Source organism: Lepisosteus platostomus, chromosome 20 (assembly GCF_059453375.1).
Source record: "Lepisosteus platostomus isolate fLepPlt1 chromosome 20, fLepPlt1.hap1, whole genome shotgun sequence".
Taxonomy (NCBI): domain Eukaryota; kingdom Metazoa; phylum Chordata; class Actinopteri; order Semionotiformes; family Lepisosteidae; genus Lepisosteus; species Lepisosteus platostomus.
Window position 1 is genome coordinate 12,851,706 of NC_142630.1, and position 20,397 is coordinate 12,872,102.

The 20,397-nt window shown below is 40.0% G+C and overlaps 1 protein-coding gene across 1 annotated transcript in view; it reads right to left on the reverse strand.

The window, feature by feature from the left end:
* LOC148644514 (neural-cadherin) overlaps positions 1-20,397 on the reverse strand; it is a 96,692-nt gene that overhangs the window by 45,921 nt on the left and 30,374 nt on the right. Inside the window, exons 2-12 of the mRNA XM_088613630.1 lie at positions 17,550-17,747; positions 16,964-17,189; positions 15,368-15,572; positions 13,596-13,707; positions 12,550-12,799; positions 8,043-8,185; positions 4,095-4,267; positions 2,540-2,708; positions 1,648-1,818; positions 836-1,008; positions 280-447 (exon numbers count right to left, since the gene is read on the reverse strand). Coding sequence (XP_088469756.1) covers positions 280-447; positions 836-1,008; positions 1,648-1,818; positions 2,540-2,708; positions 4,095-4,267; positions 8,043-8,185; positions 12,550-12,799; positions 13,596-13,707; positions 15,368-15,572; positions 16,964-17,189; positions 17,550-17,747 — 1,988 coding nt within the window. The remainder of the gene's footprint in view (positions 1-279; positions 448-835; positions 1,009-1,647; positions 1,819-2,539; positions 2,709-4,094; positions 4,268-8,042; positions 8,186-12,549; positions 12,800-13,595; positions 13,708-15,367; positions 15,573-16,963; positions 17,190-17,549; positions 17,748-20,397) is intronic.

A 20,397-nucleotide genomic window follows, 5' to 3' on the forward strand; every position in this document is an offset into this window, starting at 1 on the left:
ATGAAAGTAGCGTGGTTCATATTTTCACATTAACTTGTCTGGCTGAAGAAATCAGAGTGCTGACCGAAGACCAGTGTTGTCACAACCCCCCCTTTCTTACAAGAAATGAACCAAGGAGGCAGCTGCAAAAGTGCAATATGTGCAGAGTTGTGGGCAGCTGGCAAGTATTTATATGTAGGAGAGTGGATGTGCGAGATTTGGAGACTTGCTCTCCAGACTGTTAAATATCACCATAAGAAGGAGCCCGTCTTCCATTTTTGCTGAAAACTGTCAACGCACCACAATGGGCGTGTCTCTCATGGTGTTCTCGGGGATGACCACCTCGTAGCTGTCCCTCTCCCACTGTGGTGGCTGGTTCTTCACATTGGTGATAGTGACTGCCAGCTCCACCATGCTGCTTCTGTTCCCCCCATCGGTGGCGATCACCTGCCGAGTGATGTAAGACCTCTGGAAAGAGAGACCCATTTGACATTTCTCTGGAACAGCCCATTTTCACCACCACTGTACTAATAGTTTTGGCTTTCAGTTCCTGCAAATACTGTATATATTAAAGCACATACAGTAAATGGTACAATGTGTTAGGAGCTAGGCTGGGATCTAGCATGATCATTTAAGTCAACTTTTCATCTCTGGAAATGTCCTGTAGAGCAAAATCTATCCCAGAGAAAAATAAAAGGAACCCAGCCTAGTTTCCAGCTGGCCAACATCACAATATCTGAGGTTTTTTTGTCTTTGAGATTAAGATGGAAATTCTGGAAACAGAGCACATGAACTGAACACACATGTGCATCTCTCCAATCATCCCCACAACAGGACCCTTAGTAATTGTGCATACCTGGGATATGGGCTCATTCACATAGACCCAGCCTGTCACAGGATTGACACGCAGGTACTCTGGCTGCTCTGCTGACATGGAGTAGGTGATGGCAGCGTTGGTACTGTAATCGTCATCATGAGCCGCAACGCGGAGGAAACTGGTGCCTATCATCGTATCCTCTCTCAGGAAATCTGCACAGAACCAGCAGAGATGCTCGTGAAACAGACAATGCTGGAACTCAGATGCATAAGCCTAACTTCTTATTCACTGACTTTTGTTTAAAAGAAAGTATTACCCGTCCTGTTACATAACTTTTAATGGAAAAATGCTATTGTTTCACTGGACAGGCTTTATACAGTCATTTGAATTTTATCCTTTGCTTGAAGCTACAGCTTATGACAGTCACGATATACTGTTATGCTCCAAAAGGGCTTTCAGCCAGAGAAAGGAAAAAGCAAAGTATTATAAAGCCCTGTAGATTTCAAGCTATTCAGTACACAAAAAATAAAAATAATCTCTTTCTAATCAGTTAATTTATATTCATATGACATTTAGCTAAAAGCTACTTTTTTCCATTTTTTGTTTGCTGCCTGAGATTTAACAAGGACAATGTTCTTTTGCAGCTATCAGTAAAGGAAATTTTGTTTTCATCCCACAAGGACAGACAGTGACACAGTTTTCCATTTTACAAAGGCAAAAAAACAGCAGGAATATAAAACAGACTTTCAGCTCTTCCTCTGAGCAAGAGAAGACTGTTGATTGGAAATACTTGCATTTTATCACTTGAAGAAAAGAAGAAAGTAAACTTTGTCAAGCGTGACTCAACTCACACTCATAATGCAGGTTTTCAAACTTGGGGTCGTTGTCGTTTTCATCCAGTATGAGGGTGTTGAGCTGGCAGATCCCAATGAGAGGCTCTGCGGCCTTGTCTGTTGCCGTGACGGTAACGGCATACTCCCTCTGCTGCTCACGGTCGAATGTCCTGGAAGTCACGATCACTCCTGCAAGTGTCAATTTCTTTTCAGATGTCAAGGTTTTCATTACCGCATAAACCCAGTCTTTCTTGGAAGGAACTAATCATGGTGAAAAACACTGAAAAATTAGAACAGAAATCCTTCTAATACCGGTATGCACTGCTGACCTTTTAACTCTTTGAAATAGGGATTCAATCACTTATCCTTTATTTGAAATAAACTCCCCGAGAATATGTCAGGAGCATCTTCAAGAAGGGACGTAAACTATGAACCAAGGTCTACATTGGGATTCAAGATCCCAATAAGAACACCAAAGATTAGCTGATCGTAAAAGCTCATTGAAAAGGTAAAAAATTGTGTTATGTAACACAATTTAGGAGGAGGTCAAATTGTATTCTTGCACTTTCACTCTCCTACGTGTATAAACCTGCTGGCTGTTCACAACTCTGCACACATCTTTTATAGCACCTCTACCTCCACCTCAATCGCACCCTTGCAACTGCCTCCGTGATTTATTCCTATATCCAGCACTATCATATCCTCAGCCAGGTGAGTTAGGGCCAGAGTATTAAGTATGTCATTCCTTTATATTTGTCATCTTGTTTCATCATTATCAGAATGTGACCAAACTACTGAAATGATGTTTGGAACCAACAGAATTTATTGTGTTTCTTCTGCCTCTCAGCATATACAGTACATGCTTGCAATTAATGGCATGCCTAGGTTTAATGGTAGATCGACTACCTACCTGTCTCTGGGTGGATGCTGAATGCTGGAACTGTGCCATCTTTGTGCATGAAACCATATGTCACCCTCCCGTTGTCTCCTTCATCAGCATCAACTGCATGTACCTGAAGAACAAATGTTCCTGCTGGCTGGTTCTCCAGCACTGCTGCATGCTCCCTATAATGCTGGCACTGAAAAGGAATTGAGATAAAATTGGCATGAAATTCCACATTATAATTTTGTAATACAATTTTGTCACAGTTACATTTTTATTTATTTGTGCTTTATTCAAATTCAATATAAAACGTACAACAAATTTAAACATAAGCATACATATCCAGCCCTACAACAATGTACATTCAAAATGATGTGGGCTTCTACAGAGATCTCAAATTAAGCTGTGCCTAACTACATAATGTTGCTATAGCAACTTCACAAGTAAAGACTTTGTGAAGAAGCCCACAATCAATTCTGTTCTTTGATTCTCATTTTCTGACATTTAATTAATAGCAGAAGACTTCATTTGTATTTTTTTTCTCCTACTTTTCCATTGACAAACAATGTTGATTGTGAAAGGTCAGGAAGCCACAGAAGAAGCCTTGACAACACAGAAGCACAACCGAACCCTGTCTCTCTCACACCACCCGGCCTGCCACACTGAAAATGGCATGGTTAGAGTACTGCCAGGATCTCAATGTGGCACTGCCTGGCACAGGAGCCCTGCTCATTAAACCCAGGATGGACTATTCTTTCAGGAACACGTGAGCCATTGATCTAAAGAAACAAGTTGAGTCTGTGCCATGTAAAAGAGACAGAAACAGCAACAGCCTCTTTACCATGGTCTATCAGGCTTGGAAGTCTTTAAAGTTATTTTACATTCTTTGCTCACTGCTAGATTCAGTTTGCCCTACCCTGTTCTACAACAGATTTGCCAGACCTGACAAAATGCTTTCGAGTCAATGAAACCCTTTAAAGTTTGATTCCAATTATGAGAATTATGTTTATGATAGGACATTTTTGAATGCCGAGAACAGAAGTATTTCTCATATATGATGAAAGGATCCTTTCAGCTGGAACATTTATTATCTTGCATACTTCACACCAACTTCATATCCAGTTAGTAGTCAGTTCTGCAGAAGTGGCTTATAGACCTAGAAATGTTATACAATGACAGTTAGTGTTAATAATGTTTCTGTGCTGTTCTGTAGCTGCTAAGTTGACACATACAAGTATCTGCCAAATATGTCAATCATAGTACAGTCAATTTAAATTGTAAACGATACTGAGATAAACTAGAACTAGTAACTAATCATCTCTAGAAAGAGGGACTGAGAGAATGTGTGGCACGGTGATGCAGTGGTTAGCGCTGAGGCTCTGGATTCAATTCTGGATCTAGGGTGCCATCTGCATGAGTTTGGATGTTCACCTCATGTTTGTGTGGGTTTTTGCCCCTATGAGCCTGTACTGGATAAAGCACCTAGAAACTTGATGGATGGGAATGAGAGAGATGAAGATTGTTCTTTATGCACAAGTTACAGAGATGAGTGAAAACTGCTAGAGAGAGGAGAGGTCTGTACCTTTTCAAACACAGGCTTGTTGTTGTTGACGTCATCGATTCCCACAATCACCTGGGCCATGCTGGAAAGGGGGTGTGGCCCACCTGAAGCATTGTCATCTGTTGCCGTGACATTGAGTATGTACTCCAACCCCTGAAGCCTAGGGGGAGGGCTCGAGCGCAGGCGTATTAATCCTACAGGGGTCAACCAGTCATGAACATCAGCAAAGATTTATTTGCTTTTAATTAATAGAGCAACGTTATTTCTGCACTGGGTATGACATTACCCAATAACAGCAGCAGCGTTCTGTTTGTAAAGTGCTTTCATTACATCTCAGTTGTTTTTAATTAAAAACAAAGCTGTAAGAGAAAACACAGGGGGAGGGAACATCAATAAAGAATAAATCAGTTGAAGTCTCTCATTCCAATAGGAGGGCCTGTGAGACTGTGGGTTAGGATTTGATCTCTGATGCATGAGCAGGATGAGCTGTGGCTAGTGTTAGTTTATTTAACTAACTCTGAAATGGTCTTAATCTCCAATGTATCCCTCTGTATCCCCATTCAGAGGGAACACAGAAATTTCCTTTAAATGGCTTATGCAACTTCTCTTGACTCAACCCTTGTGAGCTACATGAATTCATAATGCTTTGCAGCTTAGTGGCATTTTGTTCAATGGCTCATTTTAAGTATTTAAATGACTTGATCAGGAGAGTCACTTAATGCTTCTCTTTTGATTTGCTGAGGTGCAGAAGACATGCAGCAAAACAACCTCCATTACAGGACATTAATTATCTCATTCATACACCATCTTGTTTTGCTCTTATGAGATTTCTCAAGGTCTTTTCAACTGTTCTTAATACAATGAACACTGCAGCACAGGCAGAAACGTAGCACATGGAATATATTACATGAGCAGGGAAAAACAAAACGATGTTACCTCCCTTCTGGTGAAACACGAACCGGAGGAACCAAGTGAAAACTACGTGGGAGTGCATTTAAAACTGAGAACAGGAGGAAAGAGATGTGGGAGTCTGGAACAAGCTACCCAGACATGGTGTAACAGACACAAGCAGACAGTCTGGCTTCTTTCAAGAAAAGGCTTGATAAAATCCTTGGATCGATCAATTAGCTACTATCTGCCAAATAATCTTGACAAGCCAAATGGCCTGTTCCCATCTGTAGCATTTCTTAGTCACAGGTGAGCTACTGGAGTAGCCCAGGTCATACTCAAGCAATATGTTTATAACCATGGTTGCATTAAAAATCAGGAATCCTCTATAGTCAAAAAAAGAAAAAATATATAGGGATTACAGTATATGTACACTATAGAGTATGTCTCCTATACAGTAACTTAAACAAAACATTTAAGTATACAAGTCTGTACTGTGACTTGTTATGTAGCTGGAACAAAATGTTGGAATCTCTGGCCTCTCCCATTCTTTGGGGATATCAATGTCATTTCTTTTTCTCCTCTTCAAAACTTTCAATAGCCTAAGTTAGTAAAGCATGGGGAACTGCGAAAATCTTCAGAGGCCTTACTATCAGTGGGGATTTTGTGCTGTCTTTAAGGATATAAAGGGTTTGTGACAACATAGCGACTTACAGGACTTTCAGGAGGAGACTTTGCAAGAGAGCTCAGTACAGGAAGTGTTCAAAAACACTCCTGGCCACACCACTGTGTCTGATGCAGTTTAATAGAAACCTTACCTCTGTCAATAATAAAGTATATCCAATGTCAAGGGCAGCAGATTCCAGGACATGCCAGTCTTTAAAATTAAGTGTAAATCTGATAAAAAAAACTGAACTGTTGCCTGGATTAAAAACCAGACCCCTTGAAGTGAACACTCAATGCATACCCATATCTACAGTACATGTACAGTTAATGTACATGGTAATGTCCATGTCCAAGCTACATCAGCTCACTGGGTCAGTGCTTATCTTGGTTTCTGTGATGTTAAATGGACGAGAGCACACACCCCTCTTGGATGGGACACTTGTCCGTCACAGGGATTACCCACCCAGGAATTCCTGTCCCCACTTACACAGCTGGGTGGACCACAGCTACAATATGTGGGTCAAGTATTTTCCTCAAGGTACCACAGCAGTGTATGCAGCAGGGGCTCCAACCCACAACCCACCACTCATAAGACCAGAGACTTGCCCACTACACTACACTGCTACTCTTCATGAATATACTGTGCCATTGATATATTAAAATTAATTATGACCGTCTCACTTCGCTCAAAAGCTGCTACTCACATTAAGTTAAAGGGGAACTGCAAAGCCATTGTTATATTTCAGAGTTAGAAAGAATCGGCATTTATGAGTGCACAATAAAATCACAATAAAAACAAAATGTACACAGTAATGTGTAAAACCTCCAATTTATAATACATTTCCAATGTACGCACAAAACATCCAGTGAGGTGAAGCGGCCCTGTTGCATTGTAAAAAGCTTGTGAGGACATCTCTTTTAATCCAGTAGAAACATCACAGTACATTAGCCATTACAGTGACTAGTGAACAGGAAGGGCTGCTTCACGTCGCAATTCAAGCAAACTCTTGCTTTCACCTGTGGCAAGACCAGGGGTTTGTGACAACATAGCGACTTACAGGACTTTCACAAGGTTCATGAGTTTGTGCTTAATTCAGAATTTGTCAAGTTTTTCTATACTATCAATGATTTTTTTGTTACCAATATTTAATAACTGGTCTGCGAAATTGGGACTGCAGTTCCCCTTTAATATATGTACAGGAGAATTCAAGGTCTCTTTGCGTGGTTTTGCTTTCTAGTGCTGTGAAAGAATAATGGATGCCCTAAAAATGGTAAGCAAAAATTAATCAAGGTGGAAAAAATACATATAATCTATTTTCTGTCTAAATATGTACTGTATACTGTATATGTATGCTAGAAAGCCCAAAGAGTTTGTATCAACCTAAATTGAATGTTTTCTGTAACTGGATAATAATTACACTTTGTGTCAGGTTTTAAGTGAAGCTTTAGAAAAAGAGGACAGAGTGCAGCTGACTCTCCTGATGGAGTAACTCTAATGCTCAGTGTGGAAGTTAGTGCCCACAGTGATCTTCATGGAGTGCCACACCACAGCCAGCAGATTTCAGAGCACATTACAGATGGAAAAGATGTGGCTCTGGGGCCAGAGAGTTCATGTCACTTCGGATGATGGGGAATAATACCACTAGGCTATTTTCACTGCCACCTTTAATCACATCCGTCCCAAATACCAGATCAACCCGGGAAAAGGTCCAAATAACTCCAGAGAAACCATCGGGCAGGTTGTCGTCCACCATTATGTGATAGTTCAGTTATATGGTAAAATAAATAAAAAAATGATCCTGAGATCAGTTCTAATGGTTGACGAATGCAATGATGGCCATTTGTCTGTTAGAAAGCGAAAAGACATTTTAATGTACCAGCCTTGTGAGTGACAGTACACATCAGACAGATTATACAGTTACAAATTAAATCATTTAGTGGCAAGTCTGATGCGGCTGTTTATGCATGTAAGCATAATTTTTTACTTCTAATCATTTAACAATTAACATATCTGAAATGGGGACGATCATATTAGAATAATTAGCTTGAAATTTAAAATGCCAAAATGCTTTCAATGAAACCTGCTACACCAACGGAATCATGCCTGAATTAATGCAGAACACCATGAAAGGGAATTGTTCCTCTACATGAATACAATGAATAATTAAATATCAAGGAGGAAAAAAAAAAGAGAATGTTTACTGCTGAAAAGTCTTAAAAATGCATTTATTGTGTTTATTTCTTCACTGCGTGTTTCAGGACTCTTTGGATCCAGTCAAATTGATTATTCATGAGGTGAAAATGCTGCAGGGAGATGAGATTACCAGCCGAAAAATATCTAAAGTTCACTACGTTTTTTTTTTAGTTCAGATTAGAACACAGAATGAAATGGAGACACTTGAGACAAGGCTATACCTTTCTGGCTGTCGATGATGAAGTTACTTTCCTCATTGCCTGACGTGATTTTGTATGTGATTCCATCTCCGTCAGGGTCCTTAGCCAGCACTGTAGCGACCAGAGTGTTAGGCCCTGCATCCTCCGAGACAAAGGTTCGATAGCTGCCGAGAAAACCAGGAGAAAAGAACCAAACTTAAAGCAAGGAAAGGCTGAACTGCGAAACGCATTTTAAAAAGTCGTGGCTAACTTGTGTTTAAATTTTTCAACAATTTTACATAAAAATGTTGCATGACATGTAGAATTGTACAATCTGAATCCCACAAAATGTATTTCCTGTCACACGCCAATTCAAAACAAAACCCCCGGAAAGACAAGATACTATATTTGCCTTTTAAATTGCAATCCAAGAATGCGATCTTGACCCTGGTTACTCTGCATTTTATTGACACTGGAAACAAGTAACACCTGTCGAGAAGATTGACTTCAAATTTAAATGCAAAGCAGGATGTGTGTGGCTGACAGTAAGTGCAAATTAAACAGAGCATGCCTTCCGAGGTGTGTAAGGAGCTTTCACACCCATATAGCAACACACGCTGGAAACAGAAACACTCAGGAGAACCGATGAATACATGATCCTCTCAGAGTAGTCTCTGGGTATTGAATACCACCATTGCAATTTACTGTGATAACACCAATACAAACAGTTCCATTCACATGGACTAGTGTTGCTAAATGATTTTGGGCTCCCAGAAGACTTTTAACTGACTGACTTTCCATTATTATTTTCACCTTTTGCATGAGGTTCTACACTGTGGGCATTTCCCATCTGGCACCCTTACATATAGACCTTTATTAGAGAGAGTCTGGTCGTACTTTCAGTAATTTAATCTGTTTATTCTGGAAAATAAAACACCTTTCCAGTGTTGCTGTCATTTTACTATTCTAGGTAGCGAAAGAGAAAATGCAGAAATACACAGCCTTTGTGTTTGTTTGTTTTAGCTATCCTGAACTAATACTGCTGTCGAACATAAAACAACAAAGGCATGTTGTTATAAATAAATTAGTAAGGTGGCTGACTGGAGCAACAGGCTTATTTTTAAATTCTGTGGGCTCAGTTCTGTTTCCCTGCAGGCGTTATTCAGCACCAGCAAAATAACAACACAGCCCAGGCTGGCACAGCTCAGCTGCCTGCGTTTGGCAGAGTCTCAGGATTGTATGTCAGGGGGTGATCAGGTCAGGATTATGGTGCTATCACCAGCAGCTTTCGTGACATCTGCTTGCACCTCGCTTGGCTAAATCCCTAGCCATTGTCTCTCCCCTTTGGTCAACTGCGTTTAAAAGAAATAAAATAAATGAAATGTCATTGACACCAATCACCATGTAGTCTGGTAACGTACGGCACCAAATCTCAGAACTGCCCAGTAGACTGGGCTAACTAGTACTGCAACACAGCAGGACTGCATAGATAACATTTTTTTGTTCACGAGGTATAAGTGACTTTTTAAAAAAAATGATCGTCTCATATTCTTTACCTTCACTGCAACCTTAACAAGCAATTCTAGACAGACAAATTGTGGACAGAAAAGAGCATTAATTGAGGGGAAACGACACCATTTTAACAAAAAGAAATATCCAGAATAAAACAAAATATTCACATTTCTTAAACAATTGGGCTGAGATAAAGGCTGATATATTCATGCTGTATTATAACTAATTGGTGAAAATATTTCTGTGTCTTTATACTGGTGTTGTGCATTATTGACATAATTGACCCTGATATTATTGTAGCACATACTGTAGCTTGCCAGCTGGGTAAGAATAACTGAAGACAAGGGTTCTGTAGAAAAGTCTTGGGGAGTTAATTATTGAGCAACAGATGATATATACAGTGTATATATATATACTGTATTTCAAGACTGAAAATATTCACATATTACATTTTTACTGGAACCAAACTCCATATGTATGTTTATAGCAGAGATAATACTTAAAAGTAATTGATCTGGCCTAACATGGAGCTTTAGGCCACACGGTGTGCCTTGCAATTGCAAGGCTTGACACCTGTGGCTTACAAATATGGGATACACAGCAATTGATCTTGTCCGATTAAGTCTGTCTGCCTCTCCCAGGCATGTGAGATTTGTCAAATCTCCCCACTCAAGAATGAAGAAAGAGCCTTTGCCCAGTGCCTACCACCCCGCGTGCCATGATTGATGTGCAACAGAAGAGAGATGACAAGCCATTCATATGAATGATTAGTAACCTTGCACTGAGCTGACTTGCCTGCTTCCACTGCTTGCCATGTAACTGTGACACTTCCTGTACGTGTGACATTATTGGTCTGTGATCTGTCATGATCTTCAAAGTGCTTTTATTTTTCAAGGTAATAGCATCTAGCCCACTCACATCAAATGCACTTTTTTTAAGGATCACCACACTGTACAAACCTTGAATTTCATCCTTGGCAGTTCGTAATTTCCCTTCTATTAGCCTTGCTGATATCAATCATAAGGCCAGCCTTTCTAACGATAACTAATGACTAACGGTGTACAACTCCACCATGTTACACTGAGCAATTTCTTTTCTACCTTTGCTTGCAATTGCTTTTTGTTTTATTTTCCATCTCAATGAAAATGTGTCTGCACAGACTTTTTTTGTTGCGAATATGCTGTCAAAAAATTCAATTAACATAAGACAATAGTGATGACAGGCATGATAGTTTTTGCATACACAGTAAGATATGCTAACTTCAGTGGAACATATCATTGTGGTACAGAATTGGTCACGACAACCCGACATGAGCTCCCAAAATCCAGAAAAATAAGACTTATTTATCAAGAAAGTGCGGCAGGGTCTATGGAAACTGCTGCCTGAACGGCCGCAAGAACCTGCTTTTTATGCTTCTCAGATACATAGATAAAAAAGTTATTTTTGAAGAAGAGCAGGCAGTTCATCCCATACAGGAGTTCCCCTATGGAGTTCTGTATCTCCCCTGTACTTCTGTGGCTTTGTTCCCTCAGCTGAGTGCTTGGTGCGGGACTTCTGCCCTGATCACACTCCTGCGGCAGCCCAGCAGGCGCGCACCTCCTCCTAAACCCCAATAAAGTAAAAAGTAAAAAATACTTTTCTGTATGGTCTCCCTCTGAGGGACAGTACAAGTGTGTAATTGGTGTTTGGTTGCATGGGGGTGTCACCGCACGGCTCTAGAATTGCAGCAATTATTTACAACTGAAATCATAAGGACTTCTTTCTTACCTAGACCAGCACCTACAATTCCCCCAGCATTTTCTGTTACTGTTTAGTTTTGTTTCATTTTTTGCTTTACCTGGTGCTTGTTGATTATTGTATATATATGTAAACTATTTACTTCTTTTTCTTACAAAGAAACGCAGTTTAGATATGTTGGGGGGACTGTGTGGGGGAGGGGGGGAGGGATTTATTTTGGATTAACAAAAATGGATAATAATATTCTTCTCTGGCCAATGCAATTTAAATGTATGACACATGTATTTTCAGTGGTGATATACATGAGAGATTGAGTGACAAGCATCATTTTATTTAGACTTTATGTACAGTATGTCAGATATGCTTGCCTATTAAACTCTCCCATTATAGTCAGTCATTCTGACAATAGTCGATCAATTACTGTCACACATAAAGAAGTTTCCTGAATTACCTACTGCATATCAGCAATACCAAAATAGTGTAGACCTCACCCCACACAGAAGTACCAAATAATAAATTCACTAATGAAAAAGCCTTACAAGAAATCAGTGGTACATAGAGAATTCACCGCTCAATTTAACCCTGAAAGTTTTCATTGTTTGCTTCTTCAATTTCAGATCTTCTCTAGTGACCCCTAGGGCAGTATGTCAACCATGCAGAGCTTTCTCGCAGAGCCCTGTAAATCCATCTTTGAATTTCCCCAGGACACAAAAAAAACACATGGCTGATCGAGCCTGCCTCACCAATTTGGCAGAAAATGGGCCGATTAAAGATGTCAAGAGCCAGTGCAATGCTAAAGAGGGGGGGAAAAACCTTAACTAAAGCAAATATGTAATTGAATTATATCATAAAAAATAAGACGGTTGATGTTCAAGGCACATTGTATTTTCTGCATGCCTTTGTTTCAAAGCTCACATTTTAGGGATTTTATTAATCCATAAAGCAACAGCTGCAAAAGCCTCCTGAGCTGCACATGAGAGTCATGAAGCTCATATAAAGAGAGCAAGCAGCTGAGACGAGGGAAGTGGCAGAGAATACTCATCAGGCTGGAAAACGATGACAAGGAGAGTATTTTAGTGCATCCTTAAAGAAAGCTGTCACATGCGGTGGTCAGGCGCTTTTAAGCCCTCCTCTCCCTCATTTGGTAGAATCTGAATCGCAGCCTTGACATTATTAACAGTATTACTGAAATACAATCAAATCCATAAAAATGTAGTCACTGCGCTAGGTTGGATTGGAAGATCCTGCATCTCGTAAGTATCACTAGCACTAGTGAGGTGATTTTATTCCTCGTACTCACACATTCTGAGAAAACTCTGGGGGCTCGTCGTTGACGTTGGACATGCGGATCCTGACAGTGGCTGTCCCTGTTCTGGGAACGTCGCCCTTGTCCACCGCCATGACAACAAACTCGTACAGGTGGTTGAGCCTCTCGTAGTCCAACTGTCTGGCGGGGAAGATGGTCCCGTGGGCAGAGACAGTGAAATCTGGACTCAGTGTGTAATAGGAGAGCTCAGCGTTCAGCCCGGAGTCACAGTCCTTGGCAGACACTACAACAAAAGGAAGTCAGACATGCACATAAACTGTGGCCAGAAGATTGAGCTAGGTTTGACACATACTGTTCAGAGAAATGGAACTCTTATTTTGCATCGCTACGTGCCTCCTTTCCAGGATATGAAAATGCAAATGAAGAACTTTATTCCAAGTTTAGGCAAGTGGCATTTTTTTCCAGGTTTATCAATTTATCTTTCAGCATACTTTGCCTTGTGATTGGCCTGCTGTCTTTCTTTGGCACAGTTACAGTTATGAGCATATTATAGCCGTCTCAGCCAATTGTAAATGACAAAGTGATCTGGCTCAAATTTAGTCACCTTCTCTTAAGACAGGAAAACAACCTTGTGAGAGTGACTGCAAATGTCTGCACCCAGTGGAGACACACTAATAAAGGGGTTTGATCATGTACCCCTTCCAGCTGCTTGAAAGAAAAATCGTTCGGAATGAATTCTCTCCTGCGAGCAGGGCCCTCTGCTGCCTTTGCTGCTCATGAAGGCTGCTGCTTCTTTGAACTCTTGATTGATTTTCAAGGTTTGTGCAGAAGAAAGTGAGAGAACAGACATGTTTCTCCCAACTGTACAAACAATGCACCTCCCTGCTTGTTGAAAAAACTTCCCCTAAATCTCAGACTTCTCAATATTATAACACTGAGGGGAGCAAGGACTGATATTGAATAAAATGTCTGAATTCAAAGTTAAAAGATGTTTTGCAGAGCTGCAAACCTAAATCCTGTGCACTTTTATTTAATGTCTTTTAAACGTACAGTAACATTTGGAGGTTTTAGTTATTCACCTTGCAGCAGTGAGGTTGCCGTGGTTACAGTTTCAGGGACACTGTCTTTGCTGTAGATGGACTGCAGAAATTCGGGGACACAGTCATTTTCATCAGTAATCACCACGAGAACCTAGAGAAAAAAAAAACAGAGGAGATGACGGTATCAGGAGTATTAATGTTTATAATTATCCTCATCCAGAGAGTCTAGAGGTGGGGATTTTCAAGCAATATTTGTCTCTGGCATTTTGTCAGAGGATTTGGTACATGTAATAACAGCTGCTTTTGCCAGATTGCCCTTTCATTGCTAACATCACCCATTCGAGAGCTTCTGCTGCTACTGTTTCAGGGTTTGGGTCAACGAAAGAGAAAGATAAATACTGTATTTTTAATGTACTGTACTCTCTCTCTCAGGCTTCTGTCGCACTTCAGAGTTCCCATAAAAAGCCCCTTTCCCAGACACTCTCATTATTTCCAGTCAAGACACATAGCAACAGAACAGGAATCTCACATTGTGAATCGGGCTACCAATTCTTTTATCCACAGACTCCACGCACTTCTGTGTGAAAAACAAATCATTATGACAGAGTTCTTCACAAAGTGCTTATTTGGCAAATCCAGTTCATCAGAGCTCATAGCTGTTTCTCGGAGTGTCAAAGCAAAAGACTCATTTCTTTTTCTTCCTTTGGTTATCTGTGAACAGCAAATTGGTTGAGAAGTGCTGGAATAATGGCTTTGCTCTGACATCCTTTATTAACCCCAAGTTAGGGTGGCGTGGGCAGTAGGCATGAGATGTGTGATAAGAATACTTGAGTTTTCTATGTAACACTACTGTCCAGCTATCTGCTAGGGTACAAAAATGGTGGTCATGGTAGTTGTGTTGGGGGTAAACACTGTCACAATGTGGCTAGACTTTCCTTTCTTAAACAAATCCTCTAACACTTTAGAGATAGTCAATGAAATGTCTACACAACATAATATTTTGAATCCTTAGTCAAAAAGCACAGAGGTAGGACATGAACAGATAACAAATACATTTAGGTATTGTGCATCTACCGGCAATGTATTGTGATGTGTAGGATAATAACAGCTGTGTCATTATGAGATCCTACAGGGACATGCACAATTACAGGAAATATAGCACCAGCTTTCTAGATTAAAAGATAACAAATGCATAGCAGCACTAATAAACAGAGATAAAATGGAAGATAAGTAAAGCTTATCAAGTGGACTTTATAAAAAACAAATAATGCTGCCAACATCTGGGAAATTCAACCTCATGAAAGACCGTACCCAAGTGTCTGAGTGTTCTGGCAATGGTGTGTAGACATGTCAGTCCGCCAGCCCTTCTATTACTGTCTTTTCAAAGGAAGCATGAGGCACTGTGCATATCTGAGATAGCATGCTTATATACTAGACAGATTTCAGAGATACCTATTGATCTGTTTTAAAGTCTAAAATGAATTAAACAGGGCTCATTATGGCATACTGGTATTTCACTGTCCACTGTTTTATTTCCTAGTCCTTCCTGTCTTAGACATATTAAGTGTTGTTTCTCAGCTATTAATTCAAAAGATGCTCTGTAAAGCCATTGGACCTACACTGTAGAAAGGTCCTGCCATTATTTAATAAGTTAATGCCACTGCACAAAACAACATCAATCTGTAAATAGTTACTTTAATGGTCTAAATATGCTACTGGGGAGTCCTGTCATAATGCAGTGAGTTTTACTTCACTGCAAGCAAGTCAGAAAAGAACTGTGCCATAGGATACCCTGCCGGTGGTTAACATACCTCTGCAGCACTGCTGAGAGTGTCCTGGTTCTCGCTGGCCCGAACAAGCAGCAAGTATCGGTGCTGGTCGCTCTCAAAGTCGATAGTGCGTGTCAGGCTGATCTCACCCGTGTCCTGCTGGATGCTGAACAGACTGCTGGGGTTGATGAGGAGGCTGTAGCCGAGGGGTTGTTTCTGGAAGGACACAGCAGTCGTCGCCAGGAATCTGCACAGGAAAGTACGAGAAAATTCTGAGGCCACTGTGAACTATCCAGCACAAGCCTTTTGAGTGTAGAAGACATCCAAGTTTGTTTTACACTTTCTGATAAACTTTACATTGATACTTGTTATGGGCACTTTTGAACACCAGAGTCATATTTATTAGTGAATCCATTATTTTATGATCATGACCCCATCGAGAGCCTAACTTCTTAAACCTATTAAAGGCATCTAATCTAGCCTTTCCCTAAGCGAAAAAGGGATTTACCTCCCAACACCACTTCAGCCAAGAGGAGAGATCATGTGCTCATTGCACAGAAAAGAAACAGTGGGAACCTAGTGAGTACTTACATTGATTTCTCCTGATATAATATGACACTTCAAGCAAATTAGTTAAGTTGTTTCCTTAAGAGACTGTGACGTATTTCAACATTTCTTTTGTTTGCTTGCTTTTGTATGATTTAATTGGAGCCGAAGCTCTAAGAAACCTAGCAAACAACATTCCTGGAGACCTGTTACAGGAATTTGATTCACAGATAAAACACACATAGGAAGTAATCCCAGGGTGGAGAGTAATCAGCAAAGAGCAGTAACCTACAGGCACCCATTCATCTGTCAAGAATATAAGCCTGCGCTCTAAACACATCCTTCTCCCAACTGGCTGCTCTCCAGATCTCTGACTATTTATTGCCTTTGGGGGACGTTGGAGAAGAAGCTTAAATGTAGTAGGGAGCAACATGTCTTTCAGAATAAACTCAATATTCCCTTCTGCTTCTCTGTGTGATCTGCTTTATAGTTATTGTGAAATACTACAGTAAAACTACATACAGTAGTAATGTATTTAGTGTTGAGCTTTGCAAGCAAAATGCACAGACGAAATGCAATGTCTCCTACAAATGGATAACTAACTTGACAGGATGCAGAATATTTGGCTTACATAACTGCAAGTCACAAAATAAGCTTAATTATATTTCTGCATGAATAAAGTACAATTAAACAAAGCACTGTTTGACTACTGTCATTATTCCCAAAAATAACAGTAGTGAGTAGTGTGATTAAAAATATAACCTCGAAGAAGTAACCACCATTAGGTGTCTGAGAACTTGATACAACTTACTGCATCCTGCCTATTAAAATGACCTAATGAAGTACACTTACTGTTTGCAGTGTTCAAACATTAGATGCTCAAAGCAGCTCCACTAAAGGACAATAAGCTGTGCCCAAAAGCACCCTAGGAAAGCATTGGATAAACAAAGCAAAAACATTTAGATGTTGTGACATCTCACTTCACTCAGGCAAATGAGCACTGATTTGCCTTCAGTTCCACAAAGCTGTGCTTCGACCCTTGCGACTTGTGTGTGTGTGTGCGTGCATGTGTGTGTGTCTCGGCGCACTCACGGCTGGCCCTCAGGAGTGTTCTCGGGGATGGAGATGGAGTAAGATGCGTTGGAAAATTGAGGGGCTCTGGGACCAGCTACAATAGACACCACGGCCGGGGGGCCCCTGCTGCCCAGCTTGTCAGCCGCGAACACGTTCAGAAGATACTCCCTGTCCCTCTGCAGGGGCAGCCCCGACGTTCTTATCAGGCCGCTCTTCCTGTCCACATCAAAACGCCCGTCTCCGCCTGCAACCAAGAAGCTCAAAATAGTTCACCCGCTTCTACTGAACCCCTTGTCCACTCAATCCTGCCAGTGTCCCCAGGAACAGCTCCTCAACACAAGAAGTCCCGTTTAGTGGTTCAAAGCATTAGACTTAACTCTAACTCTAACCACATTGTGGTTGCTGAGGCTGTATGTAACAACACCCCCTAGCTCATCAATAGTTTTCAAAGTCATTTTTTTAAAGATTTAAAAGTTTCTGCTGTACTGGACTCGTACAAATGCAGCCGGGGAATTGAAATGGTGGGACGTCTTCAGATCGTAAGAAAACCAGGAACTTTGGAGTCCAGAGATTAGCTCAGGTAGAAAGACAGTGAGGGTCTTACCATCTGCCAGGAAGTACTCCACCTCTCCATTGGTGCCCTCGTCTCCATCACGAGCGAAGAGCTTATAGACGACTGTGCCAGACCGGGCCTCTGGAGAGACCACAGCCAGGAATGGTGAGGGCACCATGGACCATTCAGGGGCATTATCATTAACATCCGTGACCCTAAGCTCCACTCGGGTCAGATACCAATCCAGCCCTGTTAGAGAGAAACGGTAATTAACCTGAAGAAAGTATGGCCAAGAGCTTCTGCAAGAATTACAGCCTTTCCTCTGTCATGGGAAACAGAGCTGTTAACAATAATGTCTTTATTAATTGGATAATTCAATTAGCATGTACCATGTATTTATCAGAGACAGAAACATTATTAATTCTTCATAAAAACTATTGAAAGTCTTTTTTACTTGAAAGTATTATTTAAAAAATGGTCAACAACACTGCAAAGTAAAAACCTACAAGGAGGCAGGATTGCCAGAAATTCAATGTCTCAGTTGAAAGCAAAAACACTCATAAAATTTACAAAATAATATATGACCTGGAAAGTGAAACATTGATTCCCTGCATAAATAACTAGCTAGCCATAGCTAAAATATTTCATGCTCTGCTGAACATGATAGTGATATTACATTTTTTTTTAAAGGCATCAGTCTGAAAAGGCCATTGCATGAGCCAAACTCTTTGCACTGGATAGCTGCTAAACATTTAATCATAGCTTAATGTCTTCGGGCAGCTTCGAGAGGACTGGAGTCAGCTGGCTTACTGATGAACTTGAGCAGCACACAACCAAATTAAAAGAGTCACAGGAGCTGTAATAATGGCCCAGTATTGTGTGTACAGACTCATTTGCTGTTTTGACATTCATCAGAGATGAAAGACAGAGAGAACTGGGGACCGAAGCCTTCAGGAATTACCAACACACTAGGGGCAGCCAAAGTAGTGGAAAATTGAGCTTGTTCACAATGCTCCTTCCATTGCCTGGAGCGTACCCAAGGTGAAACGTATTTTGGAATTTGTGCTGTCCCTTTGCCAATCACATAAAGTAAGATGTTCTGCATGGTTTACTTAAAGAAAGAACACGAGAGAACTGCAGAGGCAACCAGTACAATTCTACAGCAGACTGCAAGTCTCTGACATTATATAACAATCAGGCTCAGTCTTCTCAGAGCAGGCATCTAATGTCAACCCTTTCTGCTAATGTACTCTCTAGGCAGCTCTTTCTCTTCCAATAAAAAAATCTGAAAATTTATTTTTAATTATTTAATTATTTTTATCTTATGTCTCTTAAGGTTATGTTTTCTAATGAACTGCTTGTTTGGAGAGGCCAAAGGTTTTCATCTAATTTATTTGATGGTTATTGGGGAGGCGTGATGCAAGTGATCCTGTAGTTCTACTCTGAGACCATCTATCCTCCTTTTGTCACTGTTGAAATGAGCTTCTGCTGAGGAAGAATAAAGAAATAAAACAAAGAAATATAATGACATTCTGAGGGCAAAAAAAAATAGATAGCTGGTAGTCATGGAAACATTCAATGTTCAAAACATTCAACACTTCAAAAGTCCAAAGAAAAAAATAACAAAAGTTGATTAACTGCACAAAAATCAGCATATAACTAGGCTTGCTCCATCTTGACATTTAGTTTTTTACAAAGTACATAAATTACTTTAGCAAAACACTCACTTTTTAAAGTTCATTATTATATTTCAACTGATTTTAACACCAGGCCTTTGCTTTTTTGCTCTCGTTGCAGGGTGAGAAAAGTATCTGTGTAATGAAATGTTTCAATAAAGTAACTATTTTTATATATGAAATACTTTTAATTCTAAAACTACCATGACAAACAATCACTTCATTTAATCTAATCAAGACTGAGACGTGTCTTGGCAGTCTTTTAACACATTATTCCATTAAAAGAAAGCTGGGTGGATTATTAAAATAAATGTTCCTGCATAAATATATATATATATATTTTCAAAGCTTTATAACAAGCATTCTGTTAGTGTTCGGTTGATCAAAAACAACTTATAAATCAATGAGTCTCTCAGAGATATTGGATATAAAACAAGTTTCAACACGTAATTTAACATAATCAATTGAAATAAGAAATTCCATTTTATGACAGTTTTATGTGCAACTAATAACGTAAAAAAGAGACAAACCTAAATAACAGAAATAATCATTATTATTTGTATCATGTATTTGTCATTACAGAGTCTGTTTCAAAGGGTGCACTGTACTGTAAGTGCTAAAAAATTAAACTTTTGGAACTTGACAATTCCAATGGAAGGGTACTGCAGTTAAATAAAAAAAATTACCCAAACTGGATGAAGGAATTGGAGAAATGCATGCTTCTCAATTACTCAAAAAACTAACCTCCCTCCAGCTGGCCTCCAGGGGCTGTGACACACTCTGCAACTGTTTATTTATTTACCTGGATAAATCTGTGTGTGGATGCTAAGCAATATACTAACAGCTATCAACCCCGATCAATTTCTTCATTTAGAGACAGTGTGGTCTATTACTATAGAGCCTAACCAAGGGCATCTATCCAGCTGATTGGTAAGAAAAACACTTTGCAAGAACCTGAATGATTTATTTAGTTGGCAATGCCAATAATAAATAATGCATAAGATATAACTAAATAGCCCCAAAGCAGTACATACAGTAAGTGGATTCCACCTGACGGCAAACATAAGGCAAAACTTTCAGCTCATGTCATGTGAAGTGATCCAAGTGCTGTCAAGTGGATATTAATGAATTGAATACAATGTAAGGACTTCTGTGAAAGTAAAGAGCAATGTGAAAAATGTATATAATTTAAAGGCCTGTTTACAAAATTACATGTACATAAG